Source organism: Rana temporaria, chromosome 2 (assembly GCF_905171775.1).
Source record: "Rana temporaria chromosome 2, aRanTem1.1, whole genome shotgun sequence".
In the NCBI taxonomy this organism is placed as follows: Eukaryota; Metazoa; Chordata; class Amphibia; order Anura; family Ranidae; genus Rana; species Rana temporaria.
Genome location: NC_053490.1, coordinates 326,944,987 through 326,969,337, shown reverse-complemented (window position 1 = coordinate 326,969,337; position 24,351 = coordinate 326,944,987). Strand labels below are relative to the sequence as shown.

The 24,351-nt window shown below is 41.4% G+C and overlaps 1 protein-coding gene across 2 annotated transcripts in view; it reads right to left on the bottom strand.

The window, feature by feature from the left end:
* Positions 1-24,351, bottom strand: part of LOC120927054 (suppressor of tumorigenicity 7 protein homolog) — a 241,553-nt gene that overhangs the window by 60,135 nt on the left and 157,067 nt on the right. For both annotated transcript variants that reach the window (XM_040337485.1, XM_040337486.1), the window contains exons 12-13: positions 22,052-22,202; positions 6,699-6,791 (exon numbers count right to left, since the gene is read on the bottom strand). In XM_040337485.1, the coding sequence (XP_040193419.1) occupies positions 6,699-6,791; positions 22,052-22,202 (244 nt within the window). The remainder of the gene's footprint in view (positions 1-6,698; positions 6,792-22,051; positions 22,203-24,351) is intronic.

The following is a 24,351-nucleotide window of genomic DNA, read 5'->3' as shown; positions in this document are numbered from 1 at the left end:
CCTGGGGAGCTCATTACATGCTACCCCTGTGAGTCTCCAGACTCACATGATACACCATAACTGATAAGGTAACTCTCCAAGCTTTTATCTCTGCAGATTATATATATATATATATATATATATATATATATATATATATATATATATATATATATATATATATATATATATATATATATATAATAAATAGACATCAAATGCACTGTCAATATCCAACAGATAGAATATAATGGTTTATTCTCTTTTATAGACTGGCCATCTCTATGTATTTAATACTGATCCCTTGAATTGAGTTTTTTTTTTTTAAATCATGTCTGACCCGTTTTTTCTTCTTCGGATGGCAACTCTCAAGTAAGCTGTGTTTTTGATTTTTAAATGCAGCCCAAACACCTCACTGCTTTGAAAAAAATCACCTCTTCCTCCCTTCAGCTCGCCTATTTTAAAACATTATGTTTCTAGGTGAATATAGCAAATTGGTGTGTTCAATCCTTCTTAGTTATTCCTCCAGGGTACTCTGGAGCTTCAAGTTTAGTCCCCCTTGGGTGTTTATCCTAAAGGCAGAGGTGGGTACCATGATGGGTTCTACACACTATAATGTTATTTACCCCAACAAAATGTTGTAATTTATACCATTAGATTTATCTGCTAGCCTGTGGTGTGGTGTCCTTTTCTGGGTTGAGTGCCCTTAGTGAATGCTTTGGGCTGAACCTCCCCGCCCCTCACTCTCTGGACTCTAGATATATGGCGGTAAAAGTCCTTGTTTTTAACTGATGCGGTTGTTTAGGATATTTTGTTATTTCCATATGGTCGATGTATATCTATATTTTTGTATAAAATTTTGCTATTGTAAATATCTTTGTATATTTCCTAATGGCATATGTCTATCTCTGTTATTTATAAATATTATTGTTTTACCCATAACCACTCACCCCTGAAGAAGAGGAATAATGCTATACCTTGAAACGTGTTGGGTATACTCTGTACATGCGTATTCCACTACACAGAGCAAGTTGTTATAAGTGTTCCAATCATTGTGTCCATACTGCACCCACAATCATTGTAGTGTTTTAACCATATATTTTACATTTCCTGTTTTAACATTTTCAAATGAAACATATTTTTTTATATATCATACTTGATCATTTTGGAGTATATGCCCTTTAAAATCCCACCAGAGGGTTTTATTTGTAGCTTGTCCAAAATTAGGGATGTGGGCATTCTCTCCTATATAATTTTCCCCATTAGCAATCAGCTTTTATTTAATGCATTAATTTTGAGTGGGCTCAAATTGCACTGCATCGCGCCAAAAGTAGTGCATGTACTACTTCTGCAAATGCACTGCAACCGATTTGCATAGTACTTGAGTACCATGCGATCCGGTGCAGGCAAATGCACTGTGTTTGCAACCTGCGTTTGGAGTGTTGTTAACCATCTCCATACCACTCACTTTTACCCCCTTCCTGCCTAGGCTTTTTTTTTCTTTTAAGTTTTCAGTGCTGTAGTTTTTGAATGACAATTACTCAGTCATGCAACACTGTACCCAAAATACATTTTAATATTTTTTTAGAGACAGATAGAGCTTTCTTTTGGTGGTATTTAATCACCACTGGGTTTTTTGTTTTTATCTGTTCATACTAAAACAATACAAAAAAATTGGGGAAAAATTCTTTACTTAGATTCCATTACACAATTTTGCAAAAAAAAAAATGTTTTCTTTATACATTTAGGCTAAAATGTATTCTTTGGTAGAAATAACCTAAATCAGTGTATATTATTTAGTCTGTGTGAGAAAGGTTTAGAGTCTACAAACTATGGTTTATACATTTGAAAATTGATCAACCCTTATGTACTGACAGCCTATCTCATTTCTAAAAGCCATAAAATGCCAGAACAGAGCTAATATCCACTAAATTACCCCTTTTGGAAAGTAGATAGACCAGGGCATTTAGTAAGAGGAACTGTGACTTTTCTGTAATTTTTTGTCATGATTGTTTGGAAAATAAAAAATTAATCATTGTTTTTTTCACAAAGTATAGACGTTCTTAGAATTACACCCCAAAACACATTTTGCAATTCCTCCTGAGTATAGGGAGGAATGTGTGCGAGATTTTTTCACAGCCTAGATGCATAGAGGGGCCCAAAATCCAAAAAGCATCTTTGGACTTTCAAGGTGCATGTAAATTACGCATTTAATTTCTTGACTCCCCATCATATTTGTGTAGGCCCTATTTTGTATAATGATTATTTTGAAAGTGTGCGTTTTTGTAAAATGCATTTTTTTTACACAAAGTGGTCAATCAATAAGATATTTCTAACATACTTAGGCATGCTTAGAATTACACCCCAAAGCACATTCTGCTACTACTACTGAGTATGGGGATACCACGTGTGAGATTTTTTTTGCAGGCTAGTCACACAGAGGGCCCCAAAATCCAAGGAGCACCTTCAGGCTTTCTAGGGGCATAAATTATGCATCTAATTTTCTGACTACCTACAGTATCGCATTTCTGGAGGCCCTCGGAGCACCAGGACAGTGAAAACACCCAGAAAAAATACCACAGTTTGGAAAGCAAACATTTCAAAGTATTTTCTAAGAGGCACGGCGAGTCTTTTTAACCACTTAAGACCCGGACCATTATGCAGGTTAAGAACCTTGCCCCTTTTTGCAATTCGGCACTGCTTTGCTTTAAGCGACAATTGCGCGGTCGTGCGACGTGGCTCCCAAACAAAATTGGCGTCCTTTTTTTCCCACAAATAGAGCTTTCTTTTGGTGGTATTTGATCACCTCTGCGGTTTTTATTTTTTGCGCTATAAACAAAAATAGAGCGACAATTAAAAAAAAATACAATATTTTTTACTTTTTGCTATAATTAACCACTTCCCGCCCGACCTATAGCCGATTTACGTCCGGGAAGTGGTTAAGAAATCCTGACAGGACGTTCCAGAACGTCCTGCAGGATTTCATGCCGCGCGTTCCCGTGGGGGCGCGCATCGCGGCGATCAGTGATGCGGGGTGTCACCCTGGTGATGCGGGGTGGAGACTCTTTACCACGTGATCAGCCGTGTCCAATCATGGCTGATCTTGATGTAAACAGGAAGAGCCGTTGATGGCTCTTCCTCACTCGCGTCTGACAGACGCGAGGAGAGCCGATCGGCGGCTCTCCTGACAGGGGGGGGTTTGCGATGATTGTTTATGGATGGGCAAAAAAAAAAAAAAAGCCTGCAAAAAAAAAAGTCTAAAAAAAAAAAAAAGCATTCAAAAAAGAAAGAAGATGCCAATCAGTGCCCACAAATGGGCACTGACTGGCAACCTGGCAAAATCAGTGCTGCCCCACAGTGTCCATCAGTGCCACCCGAGTGTCCATCAGTGCCACCCCACAGTGTCCATCAGTGCCACCCCACAGTGCCCATCCATGCCCAGTGCCCACCTATCAGTGCCCATCTGTGCCACCCATAAGTATCCATCAGTGCCACCCATAAGTGCCGCCCATGAGTGCCCATCTGTGCCGCCTATGAGTGCCCAGTGCCGCCCATGAGTGCCCATCAGTGCCGCCTATGTGTGCCCATCAGTGCCGCCTATGTGTGCCCATCAGTGCCACCTATGTGTGCCCATCAGTGCCGCCTATGAGTGCCCATCAGTGTCGCATACCAGCGCCGCCAATCAGTGCCACCTCATCTGTGCCCGTCAGTACTACCTCATCGATGTCCAGCAGTGCCTTCTCATCGGTGCCCATTAGTGCCGCCATATCAGTGCCCGTAATTGAAAGAGAAAACGTATTTACAAAAAAATTAACAGAAAAAAATAAAAACTTATTTTTTTTTCCAAATTTTCAGTCTTTTTTTAGTTGTTGCGCAAAAAAAAAAAATCGCAGGAGGTGATCAAATACCACCAGAAGAAAGCTCTATTTGTGGGGAAAAAAGGACGCCAATTTTGTTTGGGTACAGTGTAGCATGACCGCGCAATTGCCATTCAAAGTGCGACAGTGCTGAAAGCTGAAAATTGGCTTGGGCGGGAAGCTGCGTAAGTGCCTGGTATGGAAGTGGTTAATATCCCCAAAAAGATATAAAAAAAATTGTCCTCAGTTAAGGCCGATATGTATTCTTCTACCTATTTTTGGTCAAATAAAATGGCTATAAGCGTTTATCGATTGGTTTGCGCAAAATTTATAGTGTTTACAAAATAGGGGATAGTTTTATGGCATTTTTATTAATATTTTTTTTTTTACTACTAATGGCGGCGATCTGCGATTTTTTTCTGTGACTGCGACATTTTGGCGAACACATCGGACACTTTTGACACATTTTTGGGACCATTGTCATTTTCACAGCGAAAAGTGCTATAAAAATGCACTGATTACTGTGAAAATGACAATAGCAGTGAAAGGGTTAACCACTAGGTGGCGCTAAGTGTGCCCTAAGGGAGTGATTCTTACTGTAGGGGGGTGTGGCTGTAGGCGTGACGTCACTGATCGTCGTTCCCTATATCAGGGAACAGACGATAAGTGTCATTGCCACAGTGAAGAATGGGGAAGGTGTGTTTACACTCACCTCTCCCCGTTCTTCAGCTCCTGTGACCGATCGCAGGACACCGGCGGCAATTGGGTCAGCGGATCCCGCGGACGCGGTCACGGAGCTTTAGACTGGGTCACGCCCGCTTGCAACCCGCGACTGGGCTCTTAAAGGCAACGTACAGGTACGTGCCTGTGCCCATTCTGCCGACGAAATGTGCAGGAGGCGGTCCTTAAGTGGTTAAGACTTAATTTTTTGCCACAAGGTTTTCACAAGAAAATGCAAAATGAAAATGAAAATAATTTTATTTACAAAGTTGTCAATTTAATATGATATTTCTCACACACAGCATGGGCATACTTAGAATTATAACCCAAAGAACATTCTGCAACTCCAAGTATGGCCATACCACATGTGCGAGACTTTCAGTGCCTGGACTGATTATGTACCGGACATTGTATCTTGTGTATCACACAAATCAACCAACTTTATCAAAACCAAGGTACTGTAATGGTGGCCTCTATATGAGTAATCAGGGAATAGAGCTTAGTGTAGTGTCACCTTTAGCAATCCATGTTCCTATAAGCCAAGCAAGCCTAGACTACTGGTATGTGGCAGCCTCCAGAAAGGCCATGCTCATTGGCCAGAAAGAACAACAGACTAAAAAAGGAAGAACAAAAGAATTCCTGTGGTACCAGGAGTGCAGTGCAGGGGATGGCTTGAAATGGTGTATTGTAGGAACATAGTCAGATGGACGTGCAGATAGGCAAATTCAGGCACAGGCAGAGACACGGTCAGCATACGGGCAAAGGATCGGTACAGGTAACAGGCAAAAACATGGTCAATAAACAGGCAAATCAGGAACACTCATTTTAGCTACGCTGGTCTGGCAAAATTGTGGCTGGTGTGGTGGTGATTGGAGAACTGAGACTGGCTGCATTATTAGGGCCTATTTACACATGAACTTGAGGGGGGGGTCAGCAAAACACCCCCTCAACCACTACCCCTTTGCCCCCAGCGCCTGGGGATGTACACCTATCATGGCTAAGATGCTTTGCTGCTGTGGAAAGAATAATACCCCATGTATGCCCACAGATCATGACCAATTCTAGTGAATGGGGTTACTTCTGTGGGGTCCAAGGAATTAAAGCAGGTGGTGAGGAGGCTATACAGTGCCTCCGCGCTGCCTGTCAAATGCTCTCAGAAGAGTGATCCAAACATGGAGTCTTTAAGGTTACATGGGGGCTGCTTTGGCAGTGATCAGGAACAGTGCTGTAATTGACCTTGTATCATGTGACACAGCAGATGACAGTCGATGCAGCTGTGTCCCAGGGAGCATGCGTAAGCGGGAGGATGTTATATGAAATCTTTCCGCAACTGGACAGAACCCACCTGGCCGTATATACACATTGGCTGAGTGGAAAGTGGTTTACATTGACACCTGCTGAAGATCACAACTGCAGTGCACAGATTCCCGCACCACATACTGGGGTGAATGGGGCCTAAAACTTCCAACACCGGAAGACTGTCTTTAAACAAACATCTTCTAAAGAACTCTTTATTGCTCATTGGTGTTTTATTCTCCCTGACTGCTCAAACTTTTTGAAACTGCAGTAATCAGAAATTAGATCTCTTGTTACAAGTTTTCCAAATACCCTTGATGAGTAAAAATGTATAACAGATCTGATCAGATCTGTTTTACATCTAGAAGTGCCTTACAAGCGTAAGAGAACATTCATCAGATCTGGTTGTTTACAGTTTGATTCAGGAATGTTTAAATGTCTGTACACCTTTTCTAATGTACCATATCAAGGTCAGCACGTTGGAAGAATCGACCAATCGCAAAGGATTTAACAAGCCAAGTCTACAGGTTTGTTTCTAAGACAAACTTGTGATGCAGAATTCCCTATCAGGATTCTATAAGCAAAACTTGCAAGTTCACCTGAAAAGAAGCCATGTGTGTAGAACAATTGTTTTTTTTTTAAATAGCCAGACTATGCATGCAGGGTGGCCAAATTTGAGTCTGTTTTGTTATAAAACCTAGAGTATGGAAAATCCAATTATAAGATGGAAACATCTGCTTTTGTAAATTGTGCCTTAATACAACCGCAAACCAAACCTGGTAGCACAATCTAAATATGTGTATATCAGACAGAAGACATGTCCATGTGAACCTTTACACTACGTACCTGGCATTAGTTCTCTGTCAGCATTTTCTGTACACCCAGGGTATGGATAAAAAAGGTGTCCCTTTTCTAGGGGATATGGGAGAATCCTAAATGCTTTTATTGGAGACAAAAAAAGTAAAGTTTTTATCAGTTATTAAAAAAAAAACAAATACATACTTGTTGGGACTGTTCCCAGGTAAAGGACACTTGGCATAAGGCCAGCATTGTTATTGACAAAATCTCCGGTCGAAAGATCCCTCTTACACCCCAAATCTGCCTTTTATTCTCCCCTATTCAAGATATCCCAACGTCTAACACAAGGCTTATTCACACATTTCTCACCTCCATTTATTGGGCCATAGCCTTTAATTGGCACTCTACTTCGGTACCTTGGCCACAGATTCTCAACCGCATGACGAACAGAGAGAGAATTCCGAAGGAATTCACCATACGCAATATGATTCTATGCCCCAGTATAAAAAAAAATGGTCTCTCTGGGATACCACCTTTCTGGTTCAGGATTAACTTTTACTAACCATAACCTTTCCTTCCTGTACAATGTTCACCATCAATGATACTTGTATACATTCCTGTACCAACATTGTTATTTTTTTTTGTACCTTGACCTTTTCTACAATAAAAATCGTTTGTAAACAATAAACAAAGCAAATATAAAAATATCCTTAAACACGTAAAATATGTATTTCTCATTATTCTTACACTTAAAAATCTATGTTTTAAAAAAAATAAAAATAACCATGGGGTTGTCTTAAAGCAGATTTCCACCAAAAAGTGGAAAGCTGTACTGATATGTCTCCCCCTCCTCCGGTGCCATAGTTGGCACCTTTCGGGAAGGGGGAGGGGAGCAGGTACCTGTTTTGATAGGTACCTGTACCCATTTTCATCAGACCTAGCCGCGGTGAGGTACGTCAAACGTTCCCCCCCCCCCCCCCCTCCTCCTTCACCTCCGCCAGGCCATTCAGAAAGCACAGCGCGCTGCCGGTTACCTCTACAGGCTATGGTGGCAGGAGCCCCTGTGAGACCCGATGGAAACATCGACTGGGTTGCCAACATCGCTGGATTTCAGGACAGGCAAGTGTCTTAATATTAAAAGTCAGCAGCTACAATATGTGGCTGGAGCACTGCTTTAAGAATTTGCACAGGCACAACTAATAAGCACCATATTTTTTATAATGTGATTATCTCCTATCATTGTCAAATCCATATAGTGGCTATAATGCAGTCTTTTTCTGAAATATCACAAATAAAAAAAAAGTATTATTATAAATTATGCCCACTAAATGGAGCCAACAGTCATGTATTACAAACAATACAGCAATCGTTTGTTGTGCCTGTATAAATGCCTAAGACATCTGCCCAGCGATTTCTTTTTAAACATAGCCCCCATAGTATCTTGGATCAAAATGCTCCATAAAGCTGGAATGCACTGGAAAAGAAACATACCAAAGATACCAGCTGCTGTCTTACTATACTTGTGTGCAGGGCCGCTGATAGGCCAGTACAACTGGCCCTGTTGTACCGGGCCCGGCCAGCAGTAGGGGGCCCGGCAACCTGATCAGATCAATAAAAAATCCTGCAAAATCCTCCCAACCGCTTGATACTGACATACCACCGACACCCCCCAAACACATACCACCGACACCCCCCAACCCCCCAAACACCACTTCCGCACCGCTCTCTGTACTGGCTCAAGTCCCGGTGGCACGGGCAATTGTGTTGCTAGGCGGGTGCGGCACGAGTGACACCATCCTGACTCTCTTTTTTCTGCTGACCCAGCTGGAATAACACGTCCAGCTCCGCAGCCGTGCCTGGCGTGTGTCCTGCTTCCTCCTCCCTACTTCCCTGCTGAGCCAGTGACATCTCACAGACATGATGATGTCACGATATCCACCCGGGCGGCGCGGCTGCACGCGATCCTCGTCTGAGTCTCCTCTCCAGCTGCAAGCGAGTGCTGCAACAGGTAGGAGGGAGGAGGGAGGAAAGGGTGACTCTTACTATGGGATGCTTACTATGGGATATCCACTGCCGGCCCAAGCCTGAGCCTGAAGTGAGGTGTGAGATGTACACAGACCAATGGAGGGACACTGCTGTGTATGCTGAGATAAGATTTGTTTGTACTGTACTGTCGTAGATGGAGGAGGGGCACAGAGGGCACAGAGTGTGGAGTGAGGGAGGGGTCTCTCTACTTAGTGTAAGGGGGGTTTGTACTTAGTATAGGGGTTCTGAGCTGGGGGAGGGTGTCTGTACTTAGTGTAAGGGCGGCCTTGTACTTAGTGTAAGGGGGGCCTTGTAGTGTAAGGGGGGTCAGGACTGGGGGAGGGGGGGGTCTATACTTAAGAGGTGACTGTACTAAGGGAGGGGGTCTGTACTTATTGGAGAGGGGGCCTAGACTAAGGGAGGGGGGTCTATAATGAGGGGTGTGGTCTGTACTGAGGGGGACTATAGTTAGTGGAGATGGGAATCTGTACTCAGGAAGGGGGTCTGTACTATGGGAGGGGGTCTGTACTTAGTGGAGGGGGGTCTATACTGGTGGAGGGGATCTGTACTGAGGGAGAGGGGTATATACTGGTGGAGTGGGGTATGGACTGAGGAAGGGGAGTCTTTACTTAGTGAAGGGGTTGTGTACTAAGGGAGGGGGTCTATTCTTAGTGGAGAGGGGGGTCTGTACTGAGGCTGGACTATACTTGGTGGAGGAGGGGTGGCTCTGTCTGCCCATAATGCATGTGCTGCCTGCAGAGACAGTGCCACCCATGCCATTATGTGCTGCAGACAGTGCCACCCATGACGCTAATGCCATAACGCATGTGCTGCCTGCAGAGACAGTGCCTACCAATGCTGCCAATTGCATTATGCCATTGGCGGCATGGATGACAGTGTCTGCAGCACAATATGGCATTGACGGCATGGGTGGCACTATCAGCAGGTAGCACATGCGTTATGGCATTGGGTCATGGGTGGCACTGTCTGCAGCACATTACGGCATTGGTGGCATGGGTGGGACTGTCTGCAGGTAGCACATGCATTATGGCCCATAACGCATGTGCTGCCTGCAGAGACAGTGCCACCCATGCCGCCAATGCTGTAATGTTCTGCAGACAGTGCCACCTGTTCCGCCAATGCCGTAATGTGCTGCAGACAGTGCCACCTATGCTGCCAATGGCATTATGCCATTGGCAGCATGGGTGGCACTGTCTGCAGCACAATATGGCATGGGTGGCACTGTCTGCAGTAAATTATGGCATTGGCGGCATGGGTAGCACTGTCTCTGCAGTACATTTATGGCATTGGCATGTCCAGATGTCAAGTCGCTGGGCCAGGGGGTGGAGCCAGGGGTGGGGCTGAAGGAGGGACCAGGGGCGGGACTGAAGGGGGCCCCGTCAGGTAGGTTGTACGGGGCCCCATGATTTCTATCAGCGGCCCTGCTTGTGTGTTGGGTTTGCAGTAGCTTGTGATATGGTATTGCTGCAGGTTCTGACACTATCCTGCTGAGGTGGTAACTGGGAAAACCAAGAACAACAAAGCTGCAGCAGATCAAAGTTGTAACTTTATGATATGCTCAACTGTGTATGTGCAGTCATATAGCTGAATACAATTCTCAGGTTAGGCACATGTGAAGAATTGTTATGCTTAAGTAGTATTTATTTAAATGAGTCACTCTCAGATCTTCCTTACATCAAATAAAGTGGAGCTTTAGAAGACACAATGTGTATGCTGTCAGTCTCTCCTACAGAGATCTCAAGACATGTATTACTTTTTAGCAGGAGAAGATGGGAACATGATACACTATATAAATACTTCTCATGACACAAGCCCAAAGAAGGAAGAAAGTAACTGAAGAGATGCTTAAATTAAAAAGATAAATCTTCTCCAACATGAATTTAATATTATAAAAAGAGGATGATAATGGGGTGCACTGACAACTCCTTGCGTTGTATGTAAACCCAAGAAACTGACTTCTTCTCTTTTGCTTCCTATTTTGGCCATCACACATACCATTACAAGTGTTTGTTACAGTTGCAAGAAAAAGTATGTGGGATTTCTGCACAAATTGATCATAAAATGTGATCTGATCTTCATCTAAGTCACAATAATAGACAATCACAAATAAAAGACAACATATAAACAATATATACAGGTCATTCTCAAAAAATTTGCATATTGTGATAAAGTTCATTATTTTCTGTAATGTACTGATAAACATTAGACTTTCATATATTTTAGATTCATTACACACAACTGAAGTAGTTCAAGCCTTTTTATTGTTTTAATATTGATGATTTTGGCATACAGCTCATGAAAACCCCAAATTCCTATCTCAAAAAATTAGCATATCATGAAAAGGTTCTCTAAAAGGTTCACCTAATCATCTGAATCAACTAATTAACTCTAAACACCTGCAAAAGATTCCTGAGGCTTTTAAAAACTCCCAGCCTGGTTCATTACTCCAAACCGCAATCATGGGTAAGACTGCCGACCTGACTGCTGTCCAGAAGGCCATCATTGACACCCTCAAGCAAGAGGGTAAGACACAGAAAGAAATTTCTGAACGAATAGGCTGTTCCCAGAGTGCTGTATCAAGGCACCTCAGTGGGAAGTCTGTGGGAAGGAAAAAGTGTGGCAGAAAACGCTGCACAACAAGAAGAGGTGACCGGACCCTGAGGAAGATTGTGGAGAAGGACCGATTCCAGACCTTGGGGGACCTGCGGAAGCAGTGGACTGAGTCTGGAGTAGAAACATCCAGAGCCACCGTGTACAGGCATGTGCAGAAAATGGGCTACAGGTGCCGCATTCCCCAGGTCAAGCCACTTTTGAACCAGAAACAGCGGCAGAAGCGCCTGACCTGGGCTACAGAGAAGCAACACTGGACTGTTGCTCAGTGGTCCAAAGTACTTTTTTCGGATGAAAGCAAATTTTGCATGTCATTCGGTAATCAAGGTGCCAGAGTCTGGAGGAAGACTGAGGAGAGGGAAATGCCAAAATGCCTGAAGTCCAGTGTCAAGTACCCACAGTCAGTGATGGTCTGGGGTGCCATGTCAGCTGCTGGTGTTGGTCCACTGTGTTTTATCAAGGGCAGGGTGAATGCAGCTAGCTATCAGGAGCACTTCATGCTTCCATCTGCTGAAAAGCTTTATGGAGATGAAGATTTCATTTTTCAGCACGACCTGGCACCTGCTCACAGTGCCAAAACCACTGGTAAATGGTTTACTGACCATGGTATTACTGTGCTCAATTGGCCTGCCAACTCTCCTGACCTGAACCCCATAGAGAATCTGTGGGATATTGGGAAGAGAAAGTTGAGAGACGCAAGACCCAACACTCTGGATGAGCTTAAGGCTGCTACCGAAGCATCCTGGGCCTCCATAACACCTCAGCAGTGCCACAGGCTGATTGCCTCCATGCCACGCCGCATTGAAGCAGTCATTTCTGCAAAAGGATTCCCGACCAAGTATTGAGTGCATAACTGAACATAATTATTTGAAGGTTGACTTTTTTTTTATTAAAAACATTTTTCTTTTATTGGTCGGATGAAATATGCTAATTTTTTGAGATAGGAATTTTGGGTTTTCATGAGCTGTATGCCAAAATCATCAATATTAAAACAATAAAAAGGCTTGAACTACTTCAGTTGTGTGTAATGAATCTAAAATATATGAAAGTCTAATGCTTATCAGTACATTACAGAAAATAATGAACTTTATCACAATATGCAAATTTTTTGAGAACCACCTGTATATACAGCAGCGCTCCTTATGGAATTTAAATGCTATTATATGACAGTCCAAAAGTTTGTTTGAAAAGCCTATGGTAGAAAGAATAGTCCCAAACAAGATGTTCCATGAGAAGACTTAGAAGAAAGCTCCAATAGAGACGATCCAGTGATATCCTTAAAACCACCACCACTCGTGCAATGAGCAAGTAAAACTCTTACCAGACAACGCTGGGTAATAAGCGTTGTATCGTAACTTAAATCACAGCAGGGGTAAAATCCAATCCAATCCTCATTAGATATCCTCTCCCATGTGAGAAAAGAAACAGACAGTGGCCCATAGCATAATTCCGTTTGGTTTAATAAAAGAACAATATAATATAAAATGTGCACTTACACTTTGGCAGAGTAAGTCAGGCAATATAAGTTACGGTCATCATTCGATCGAATCACAGAAACGAGCATCCAGGGCGGCATCCACCACTCGGTTCAAGATTTGTTTCTCCCGCTGCGCTGTGTGATCACACGCCAGTATCGATCGACGTGATGAGGTGCATTATAGATCTGCATATTACTTCTCGCATGGTTTGGTTATATTTGTGTATTTTTTATCGGTTTTCATAAGCGCCGAGAGCTTGGGGAAGGGCTGAGAGCTTTGGTTTACAAATAGACAATCACAGTCTGCTTAAACTAATAACACACAAAGAATTAAATGTTACCATGTTTTTATTGAACACACCATGTAAACATTCACAATGCAGGTGGAAAAAGTATGTGAACCCTTGGATTTAATAACTGGTTGAACCTCCTTTGGCAGCAATAACTTCAAACAAACATTTCCTGTAGTTGCAGATCAGACGTGCACAACGGTCAGGAGTAATTCTTGACCATTCCTCTTTACAGAACTGTTTCAGTTCAGCAATATTCTTGGGATGTCTGGTGTGAATCGCTTTCTTGAGGTCATGTTACAGCATCTCAATTGGGGTGAGGTCAGGACTATGACTGGGCCACTCCAGAAGACGTATTTTCTTCTGTTTAAGCCATTCTGTTGATTTATGTCTATGCTTTGGGTCTTTGTCCTGTTGCAACACCCATCTTCTGTTGAGCTTCAGCTGGTGGACAGATGGCCTTAAGTCCTCCTGTAAAATGTCTTGATAAACTTGGGAAATAATCTTTCCTTCGATGATAGCAATCTGTCCAGGCCCTGAGGGAGCAAAGCAGCCCCAAACCATGATGCCCCCACCACCATACTTCACAGTTGGGATGAGGTTTTTTATGTTGGTGTGCTGTGCCTCTTTTTCTCCACACATAGTGTTGTGTGTTAATTCCAAACAACTCAACTTTGGTTTTATCTGTCCACAGAATATTTTGCCAGTACTGCTGTGGAACATCCAGGTGCTCTTGTGCAAACTGTAAACGTGCAGCAATGTTTTTTTTGGACAGCAGTGGCTTCCTCTGTGGTATCCTCCCATGAAATCTATTCTTGTTTAGTGTTTTACGTATCGTAGATTCGCTAACAGGGATGTTAGCAAATGCCAGAGACTTGTGTAAGTCTTTAGTTGACACTCTAGGATTCTTCTTCACCTCATTGAGCAGTCTGCGCTGTGCTCTTGCAGTCATCTTTACAGGACAGCCACTCCTAGGGAGAGTAGCAGCAGTGCTGAACTTTCTCCATTTATAGACAATGGCCCGGATTCACAGACATCGGCGCATATTTATGCCGCCGTAGCGTATCTCATATACACTACGCCGACGTAGCGCAGAGAGGCAAGCACTGGATTCACAAAGCCAGTGCTGCCAAATCTGCGCTGGGTTTCCTAGGCGTAAGCCTGCGTATGTGGAAGTGGGCGTGAGACATGCAAATGAGGCGTGACCTAATGCAAATGATGGGCCGAGTGCCAGACAGATACATATAACGAACGGCGCATTCGCTGTCCCGTGGTCGCATCCCATTGCGCATGCTCAGAATCACGTCAAAACAACTGCCTAAAATACGTCGAATCACTGCCTACGGCGTGAACGTAACCTACGCCCAGCCATATTCACGACCAACGTAAACAACGTAAAATACGACGGCTTGTGTTCCCTGGTCCATACACCTTTGCATGGGTTGCGTCTCATATATGGGTAATAACTTTACGCCGGATGTACGACTTACGCAAACCACGTATATTATGCGCCGGGCGCAAGTTCGTTCGTGAATCGACATATTTCCCTAATTTGCATATTTGAATCGAAAATCAATGGGAGCGTCCAGTGTAAATATGCGTAAATATGCACCCACGATACGCCGGCGTAGGCAAGTTACGTCGGTCGGAGGAAGCTATTTTTAGGCATATCTTGGTTTCTGGTTCGACGCATAGATACGACAGCGCACATTTGTACTTACGACGGCGTATCTGGAGATACGTCGGCGTAAGTGCTTTGTGAATCCGGGCCAATTTGTCTTACCGTGGACTGATGAACAGCAAGGTTTTTGGAGATACTTTTATAACCCTTTCCAGCTTTATGCAAGTCAACAATTCTTAATCATAGGTCTTCTGAGAGCTCTTTTGTGCGAGGCATCATTCACATCAGGCAATGCTTCTTGTGAATAGCAAACCCAGAACTGATGTGTGTTTCTTATAGGGCAGGGCAGCTGTAACCAACACCTCCAATCTCATCTCATTGATTGAACTCCAGTTGGCTGACACCTCACTCCAATTAGCTCTTGGAGATGTCATTAGTCTAGGGGTTCACATACTTGTTCCACCTGCACTGTGAATGTTTACATTGTGTGTTCAATAAAAACATGGTAACATTTAATTCTTTGTGTGTTATTAGTTTAAGCAGACTGTGATTGCCTATTGTTGTGAATTAGATGAAGATCAGATCACATTTTATGACCAATTTGTGCAGAAATACATATCATTGCAAAAGGGTTCACATATTTTCTTGCAACTGTATGTCTATTCAATGTGCAAAAAATAGCTGTTGATCAAGCCAGAAATCCAGTGAGCTTGTGTTAAAATCACATGAAATGTTATCAGCCATCTTTGCCTTTGTGAACTACAAAACACTGCTCCTCCATTGATACAGTACAATTAATAATTGTTGTCACACTAGAAAAGAAAATGTAGTACTGGCAGATCAATAGGTTAAAATAATGAAAAACAAAAAAGTCAGAGAAAAAAGAAAATCAATGCAGCCAAGAAAGTCCGTACACTGAAAAAGGTTCTCTTATATGTGGTAACTGTGTACCTCATGTAAACACAAGAAGCTGTACTAAGCAACTGAGTAAAACAGACCAGCAGTTATCATGTACTGCACCGGTATGCTAAACTGCTCAGTTGTGAACAAGCGCTCAGTCCTGACCTTTTTCTGCATATGGCAAGCCTGGGGCAAAAAAAAAAAACAGGTACTTCACCCAAGTGCCTGTGAAAATTAGATTTATGCCGCGTATACACGATCGCAATTTCCGACAACAAAACCGTGGATTTTTTTCCGACGGCATTTTGGCTCAAACTTGTGTTGCAATACACACGGTCACACAAATGTCTGAAATTCCGAACGTCAAGATTGCGGTGACGTACAACACTACGATGAGCCGAGAAAAATTAAGTTCAATGATTCTGAGCATGCGTAGGATTTTTGTGCGTCGGAATTGCATACAGATGATCGGAATTTCTGAAAATAAAACTTTTGTTGTCCGAAAAATTGAGAACCAGCTCTCAAACATTTGTTGTTGGAAATTCCAACAGCAAATGTCCGATGGAGCCTACACACGGTCGGAATATGCGACCAAAAGCTCACATCAAACATTTGTTGTCAGAAATTCCGATCGTGTGTACGCGGCATTAGAGTCCATCTGATGGCTCTTACTAGCACCACTTTTATGTTTTAACCAAACAAGCAGAGCTGACCTCTGCACAACTGTCTTTGATCACTAGATGGATACATGTGCTTAAAAATTAAGGTTGATGTAAATAAATTGCATATGACCAATTTCAAGCATCTGTGTACAACGTTGGTGCACTAGCTGGTACATAAGGTACATTGAACACTATGGGGGAGATTTACTAAAACTGGAGCACTCATAATCTGGTGCAGCTGTGCATGGCAGCCAATCAGCTTCTAACCTCAGTTTGTTCAAATGAAACTTTGGCAATAAAACCTGGAAGCCGATTGGTTTCTCTGCAGAAGTGAGCCTAAGTTTGCACTCTGCAGCTTTAGTAAATAAACCCCTATAAGTTGTATTAGGAAGCTTCAACTTCTTCAAACAGTTTTTGAAGCAGGCAGTGCCAAGATGAGCAGTCAGGTAGATTCTAAATGCCCACCTATATAAACCATATAAAGTTCCAGTCAATGTCTATTGACCATCTAAAGGTCAAAAATGCTTTAGTAAAAAGTATGGATGTCCTTGCTAGAAAATTAGGTAGAGTTTTAAGAGCCCTTTCACACCGGAAACGCCTATAGCGGAGCGTTAAAATAGCGGTAAAACACTGCGATTTTACCGCGTTTTAACCCCTTTTTAACAATTCATTTCAATGGAGAGGGGCGTTTTAATAGCGCTATTTTTACCGCGAATTCGCGGCAAAAACGCACCAGTGTGAAAGGGCTCTAAGACTAACTATTGTGAAGAACCGTTCTCAGCAACCAGTTAACTGAATGACCTCACACATTGGGGAGATTTACTAAAACTAATGCACTCAGAATCCGGTGCAGTTGTGTATGGTAGCAAACCAGCTTTTAACTTCGTCTTGTTCAATTAAGCTTTGAAAAAAAAAAAAAAAATGGAAGCTGATTGAAAACCATGTGCAGCCGCACCAGATTCTGCACTCTCCAGTTATAGTAAATCACCTCCGTTGTCTCACAACTCCTGAGAGAGCATAACAATGTTGGATAACAGAGTCTCCTGTTAAGAGGAATTTAAAAAGCTTTGTTTTGTTGGAACTCATATGCACATTTAGGACCTGGGAAACAGTATATGGAATTAAAAAGTTAACAGTACAGCAGTTGTAGAACTTTAGGTGACCTTTAACCCCAAAATATGTCCGACTGAGACAGATTTATTTAAGGAAATAAATATACTGTAAATATATTTTGTGGAAAAAATATATATATAAATATATATATATATATATATAAATTGTGAAAAAAATATACATATAAATCACACCTTTATACAAATGCAGATAAACATCTGAATTTCTAACAGAACCCGTGCACACTAAATAATGTGAAAAATATAGTTCATAAATAGGTAATCCAAAAGGTCTTCACAGACTTCCACCACACCACACGTGTTCAGTGTTTCCGTCACCCGTCAAATTGGACACTCACCAAAACTATATGCCTCACACTCTCGTGCTTTGGCAACCAAGCTTAAATCACTCCAAAACGTTGGTCAATATCCGATAATGCGATCCAAATGGTTCAACATAAACAATAAGAAAAAGGAAAAAAGGGTGTACAATAGTGTGATACTGTATAACCAGTTTTTAATAAAACACCATGTACAAGCTACAAAAGTTGCACTCACAAACAAAATAGTAAAATCAGCATTGAATCACAGCAACCCAAGTATTCCTCTATTTCCTCAGCTGGTATGAAAAGATGGTCACGGCGGACCTACGATCAGCCAGGGTTTCTCACCACTCATAGACACTGCAATCCACTGCACTCCAATCTAATACTGTTTTCCAAACAGAGATGCTCCAAAAGAGAAACGCCAAGCTTGGCGTGCTGCACAATTCAAACGTCACGTTCGCTCAGAAGCTTTCCTCAAACTGACTATGTGGCCATACACGCCAGTCCTTTCACTTGCTCGCCGCAGGTGATGCGGCGAGACATAGTGCTTCCGACCGTAACTATGACGGCACGCATGCGCCGTCGGAATGGGCGTTCGTAGCACCTCTCGGAGCAGGAGTATATTAGGGAGGGTTATGTGACTATGTGGCCACCCCCATGAATAAGTCGGATATGACGAAACATGTCGGAGGCGTGGCCACATAGTCAGTTTGAGGAAAGCTTCTGAGCGAACGTGACGTGACGTTTGAATTGTGCAGCACGCCAAGCTTGGCGTTTCTCTTTTGGAGCATCTCTGTTTGGAAAACAGCATTAGATTGGAGTGCAGTGTCTATGAGTGGTGAGAAACCCTGGCTGATCGTAGGTCCGCCGTGACCATCTTTTCATACCAGCTGAGGAAATATAGAGGAATATTTGGGTTGCTGTGATTCAATGCTGATTTTACTATTTTGTTTGTGAGTGCAACTTTTGTAGCTTGTACATGGTGTTTTATTTAAAACTGGTTATACAGTACCACACTATTGTACACCCTTTTTTCCTTTTTCTTATCGTTTATGTTGAACCATTTGGATCGCATTATCGGATATTGACCAACACTTTGGAGTGATTTAAGCTTGGTTGCCAAAGCATGAGAGTGTGAGGCATATAGTTTTGGTGAGTGTCCAATTTGACGGGTGACGGAAACACTGAACACGTGTGGTGTGGTGGAAGTCTGTGAAGACCTTTGGATTACCTATTTATGAACTATATTTTTCACATTATTTAGTGTGCACGGGTTCTGTTAGAAATTCAGATGTTTATTTGCATTTGTATAAAGGTGTGATTTATATGTATATTTTTTCACAAATATATTATATATATATTATATATATATATATATATATATATATATATATACACATACACACACACTGTATTTGCTGGCGTATAAGACTACCTTTTACACTTAAAAAAAATGGCCAAAAAGCAGGGGTCGTCTTATACGTCGGGTCAGCTGCTTGGATGCCTGCTGGATGTGCGGTAATACTGTATGTAGCTTTGGCTACATACAGTATATACCGCTTAGCCAATCCCGTTGAGCGACATATTCAAATGAATACAGAGCCTGCTCGGATTGGAGTAACAACCTCTGCCAATCTGAGCAGGCTACATACAGTAGCCTGCTCGAATTGGCTTTGAGAGTCAGAGAGGCATGGGCTGATGATGTTACAGCCTCTGCCAATCCAAGCAGGCTTTGTATTCATTAATAGAATACATCGCTCGCTGTGATTGGCTCCAGCTCCAGCAAGAAGGAAGAAGATTATGGCTCCAGAAGGAAGAAATATGAAGCGTTGAAAGTCTCGGAAGGGGGATCGTCTTATACAGTGAGTACAGGCAATTTTTTTTTTAAAAGAATGTAAATTAGGGGGTCGTCTTATATGCCCGGTCGCCTTATACGGTATATATTTTTATATATATATATTTTTTTCACATTGTTTTGTATATTATTTATTTAGGAGGATTTAATTATCCTTTAAAGCGCTGTTTATATTAATTTTGATACACTTTTGAGGGAGGTACCACTTTATATATATTTTTTCCACATTATTTATATTTAAGCAGCAGCTAGGGAGTTTATTTATTTCCATCAGCGCAACGGTGGTTGATCAGGAGGGCGCATATATTCAGATCACCTACTTTTTTGTAAATATATTTTAACGTCAAAATATTATGGTGTTATCTGTCAATTTTAAGAATTTTTAAACACATATTTTATACAAACAAACTTTAAATGAATGCATACATGACAAAGGGTTCCCAGAGCACTGTGGGTTGGATAAAAAAATAAATAAAAATCAACACTTGTTTTGAGGCTCTGTTTGAAACGTTGAACTAAACTTTCCGTATTTAGGGTGGAACATGTAACATTTTTCAGCACCTGCAGCCTCCCCACCCCCCTCCCAATGACAGCAGGTTGGCATCTTCTCCGTATGCCCCTGTTACTGTTTGAAAATAACATGGCTGTGCAGGGCTCTGCCAGCCCAGCCACGTCATTCATTCACAGTCCCCTGTGAATGGGAAACTACAAGTCCTGACAGCCTTTGCGGCTGTCGGCTTGTAGTTTCAATGAACTGCCATGGCACTGTGGAGCGCTCTGGTAGTTCATTCATTCTTCCTGTCAAGTTGTACCTCATCCAGGCAGACAGATACACTGAGAAGTCTGCAGAAGTCTTGCATAACACCTGCAATCTGCTGATCGCGGGTGCAATGCTTTACGGGGTCCAAGTTATAAAAATAAAAAAAATCACTTTTTTTTTTAACCTGCATTTATTTTTTATTCTTTTTTAACCTCCCTGGCGGTATGATTCTGTCTGGAATTACGTACCAAAAGCGGTACATTTATTTTGCAAGGAAATTGGCGTTTTATACTGTAGGCCTGTAATTTTTAGAAATAACTCACTTAAATCTGACCAAGCAAGAGTCTTGTAGGCATCCCGGGTATGATTTTTTTTTTTAAAACAAAATTATAAATTATAATATAATAAATAATTATAACAAATAATAATATAATTATAATAAAAATTATTCAATAATGTAATCAACTCAAAATCACTGAAATTTGCAGTTGCAGAATTGTCGCTGTCATTATTTTATTTTTTTTATGACGAATTTCCCCGCAAATCGCTATCGCACAATTCTGCAAGTGATTATAATTTATTATCGCTGTTTTCTAGCTGATCTAAAACCATTTTTGACATAAAGGGACACTTTTGGACAATCTACAGTTTTTAGGCAGAAATTACATTTTTTATTATATAAAAGTACATGCAGGACACTGGGCAGACCACTAGGGACAAGGGGGGTGTGTATTTTTTACATACAGTACTGTAATCTATAAGATTACAGTATACTGTATGTAATGTGTTTGTTTACTTTTTTGAATTTGGCGCCGTTCTCCGTCCCCGTGCGTTGTAACGTCGCAGGGAACGGAGATCGGCGTCACACGGGGACTGTGAATCGAGCGAGGAGGTCCCGCTCGCTCACACAGCGGGTGGCATCGCTGGATCCAGGGACAAGGTGAGTAAACCAAGCCTGTGGATCCAGCGAAAGGTAAGCCCGTCCAGCCCGAGCGTGACTCGGGTTTGCCGATCCTAACATGTAAAACCAACCCCGAGTCGCGCTCGGGTTTACCGTCAGGGGGGTTAAAAGGCAAACTTATCCTTTAACTGACAAAATATTTAATTTTTTTTTTATCTATAGATATTTATAAAATGTACCTGTAATTTTTTTGGTCTGGCTATATTAAACACAAAGTAATATATACAAAAATGCTATACATTCTGTAAAGCCTGTTTGAATTTTATCTAAAATTTAGTTTTTAGATCCTCAAATAAGTTCAAGGAAGAAAACTTAGGTTCTCTTAAGTAATAAAACTATGAGTAAAACTGAATGTGATGTTCTTGAAATGATTCACACAGTAGACAACATATTTTCTGTTGATTGAAATACAAGCACAGTTTAAATTGCCACAGTATTTATGTTGAGCAATAACTAAACTATGAAAATCATAACTTCATGTGAAAACAAAATATAAAAAGGTTACACGTATGTCTAATTTTAAAAACAAACCTTCATTACCCAGATCCTACTGGGACAGATAAAGATAGGATGGTGTCTTTGATCTCTGCTGAATGGTGCACTGACATAACTAAATTAGTATTCCCACTTCAAACAATAGCACAAGTGGTAGGGGCCCCTTTGAAATTAATACAGGCAGCAGAGCATTCCACTGGTGCTGACAATTTAATTAAGATGGGCAGGTTATGAACCTAAGCAATGAAGCAACAAATGGTACAGTATAATAACAAGTCATACTTACTGCCCTCCCATGTGCAATGCAGTAAATTCAATGCGCCCTCTACCCGTTTCCAGTGTTGAAGATGGAAAAAGGCATATGCTACAGCCTCACTGTCTCCACGTTTCAATATATGCTCTGGTGGCATTATCAAGCTTTTCATTTCTAGCAAATACTAGAACAATAAAAGACAGAAACACATTTTTTATTAAATAGCTATAAAGTCTCTAAAGGTTTATTGTCCAATTCAACACTTCTGGAAAGGCCTAGTAGGTTTATGTAAAGAGCTATTAATGGTCCAATTAATTTTCTCACTCTGTGTTTCTTCCTAATGAGGAAAACTAAATGACCACTACTAAAGCTATATTGCAAATAATAACAGAAGTGGGACAATGATAAAATGTAAAAACATAAAACGAATAATATGCGATAATTAAAATAAATGCATAAAACCTATATTAAACATGTATAAAAGTATTTGCAACATTATTTTAAGTTTTTGGGGTGCTTTTAATTGAAAGCACCCTAAATACCAGTATATTCATGCATATTTGTATCAATTAAAATAATTAGTGCCCTGTGTATATTTATTAGGTGAGGAGGCATAAATGTACAGTACCCATATAAAAACCTCAAATAATAGTATTATGCACCGTCCCAATATAGGGAGTTTTCCTGCTACGTCTAAGAAGGTGGCTATGTACCCAGTAATTTTTAACGGATTTAAGTGCGAGTAATCGCAAGCAATTGACTCATCATCGAACAAAGCAACACACACAATATTGTTCTGCAATGTAGGATTAACTAAAAATATAAATCACATTTTCCATATATATCATATAAATAATCTATTTAAAAAAATATCAGCTACAATTAATCCGGAGCTCACTAAATCAATAAATGGAGGATCTTTGGAATTTATTAAATTCAATCACACGGTCAGACCTTTGTCCGACCAAAATCACATCGGACTTCGGACGGAATTCCATCGGAGTAAATTCCGACGGAATTCCATCGGAGTAAATTCCGACGGAATTCCATCGGAGTAAATTCCGACGGAATTCCTGAGAATTTCTAATGGAAATAATCTGATGGGGCATACACACGGTCGGAATTTTCGATGGAAAAAGTCAGTCTGACTTTTGGAGAAAGCACATTCATCACTCTGTAACAGACAGAAAAGCGCGAATCGTCTTTTACTAACACAAAATCAGCTAAAGCAGCCCAAAGGGTGGTGTCATCCGAATGGTGCCGTCGTACGTGTTGTACATCACCGCGCTTTTTTGTTCACGATCGTGTGTAGGCAAGACCGTTTTAATGATCAAGTTGAAAAAAACTTTGTTTTTTCTAGAGCCTGAAAAACTTAATTTTTTACAACCCAAAAAATGATCATGTGTACGCAGCATTAGGCAGGTGTGAAAAAATGCCGTAAATTAAGAAAACTTTCTGAAAAATAAGTGTTAATAGTTTTTTTTTTTTTAATTAAAAAAATGGAAATGAAATGAACAGAAGAAAAATCCAAGGTATGTTGTTTCAAACATCTTAAAGAACTAACCACAGATCTTCTGTTGATGTAGGCTGCCTCAAATCTTTATGTCTTTTCATGTAATCCAAGACAGACTTGATGATGTAATCAGGGCTCTGTGGGGGCCAAACCATCACTTTCAAGACTCCTTGTTCTTCTTTATGCTGAAGACATTGGCTGCATGTTTGGGGTCATTGTCCTGCTGCAGAATAAATTACGGCCCAATCACATGCCTCCCTGATGGTATGCAAAGATGGATAAGCATCTGCCTGTATATCGCAGCATTGAGGACACCATTGATCCTGACCAAATAGCATAGTTGCCAACATTTGTCCAGGGACACTTTGCAGCACAGCTATTAATTAATTACCACACTCACTTCCCCGAAGCTCCACCCACTACGCATAATCTTCGCCAGGTGAAGATTATGCGGAGTGGGTGGAGCTTCGGGAAGTGAGTGTGGTAATTAATTAATAGCTGTGCTGCAAAGTGTCCCTGGAAATTTTTTAAAAATGTTGGCAACTATGCAAATAGCCAACTCAGTTTGCAGAAATGCAGCCACAAGCTTGCAAGTAACCTTTAACATGCATCACTCTTGCCTACAGACACTCATTATTGTATCGCTCTCCTGCCCTTCAGCGAACAAACTGGTCTCCTGCTACTAAATGCTTTTTTCATTTTGCAGATTTGCACTACAGAGCGTGTTCCATAGGAAACCATGGTAAATAGACTGTAGTGCAAATCTGCAAAATGAAAAAAGCACTAAAACTGCATAGGTGTGGATCCAGCCTGAATGACT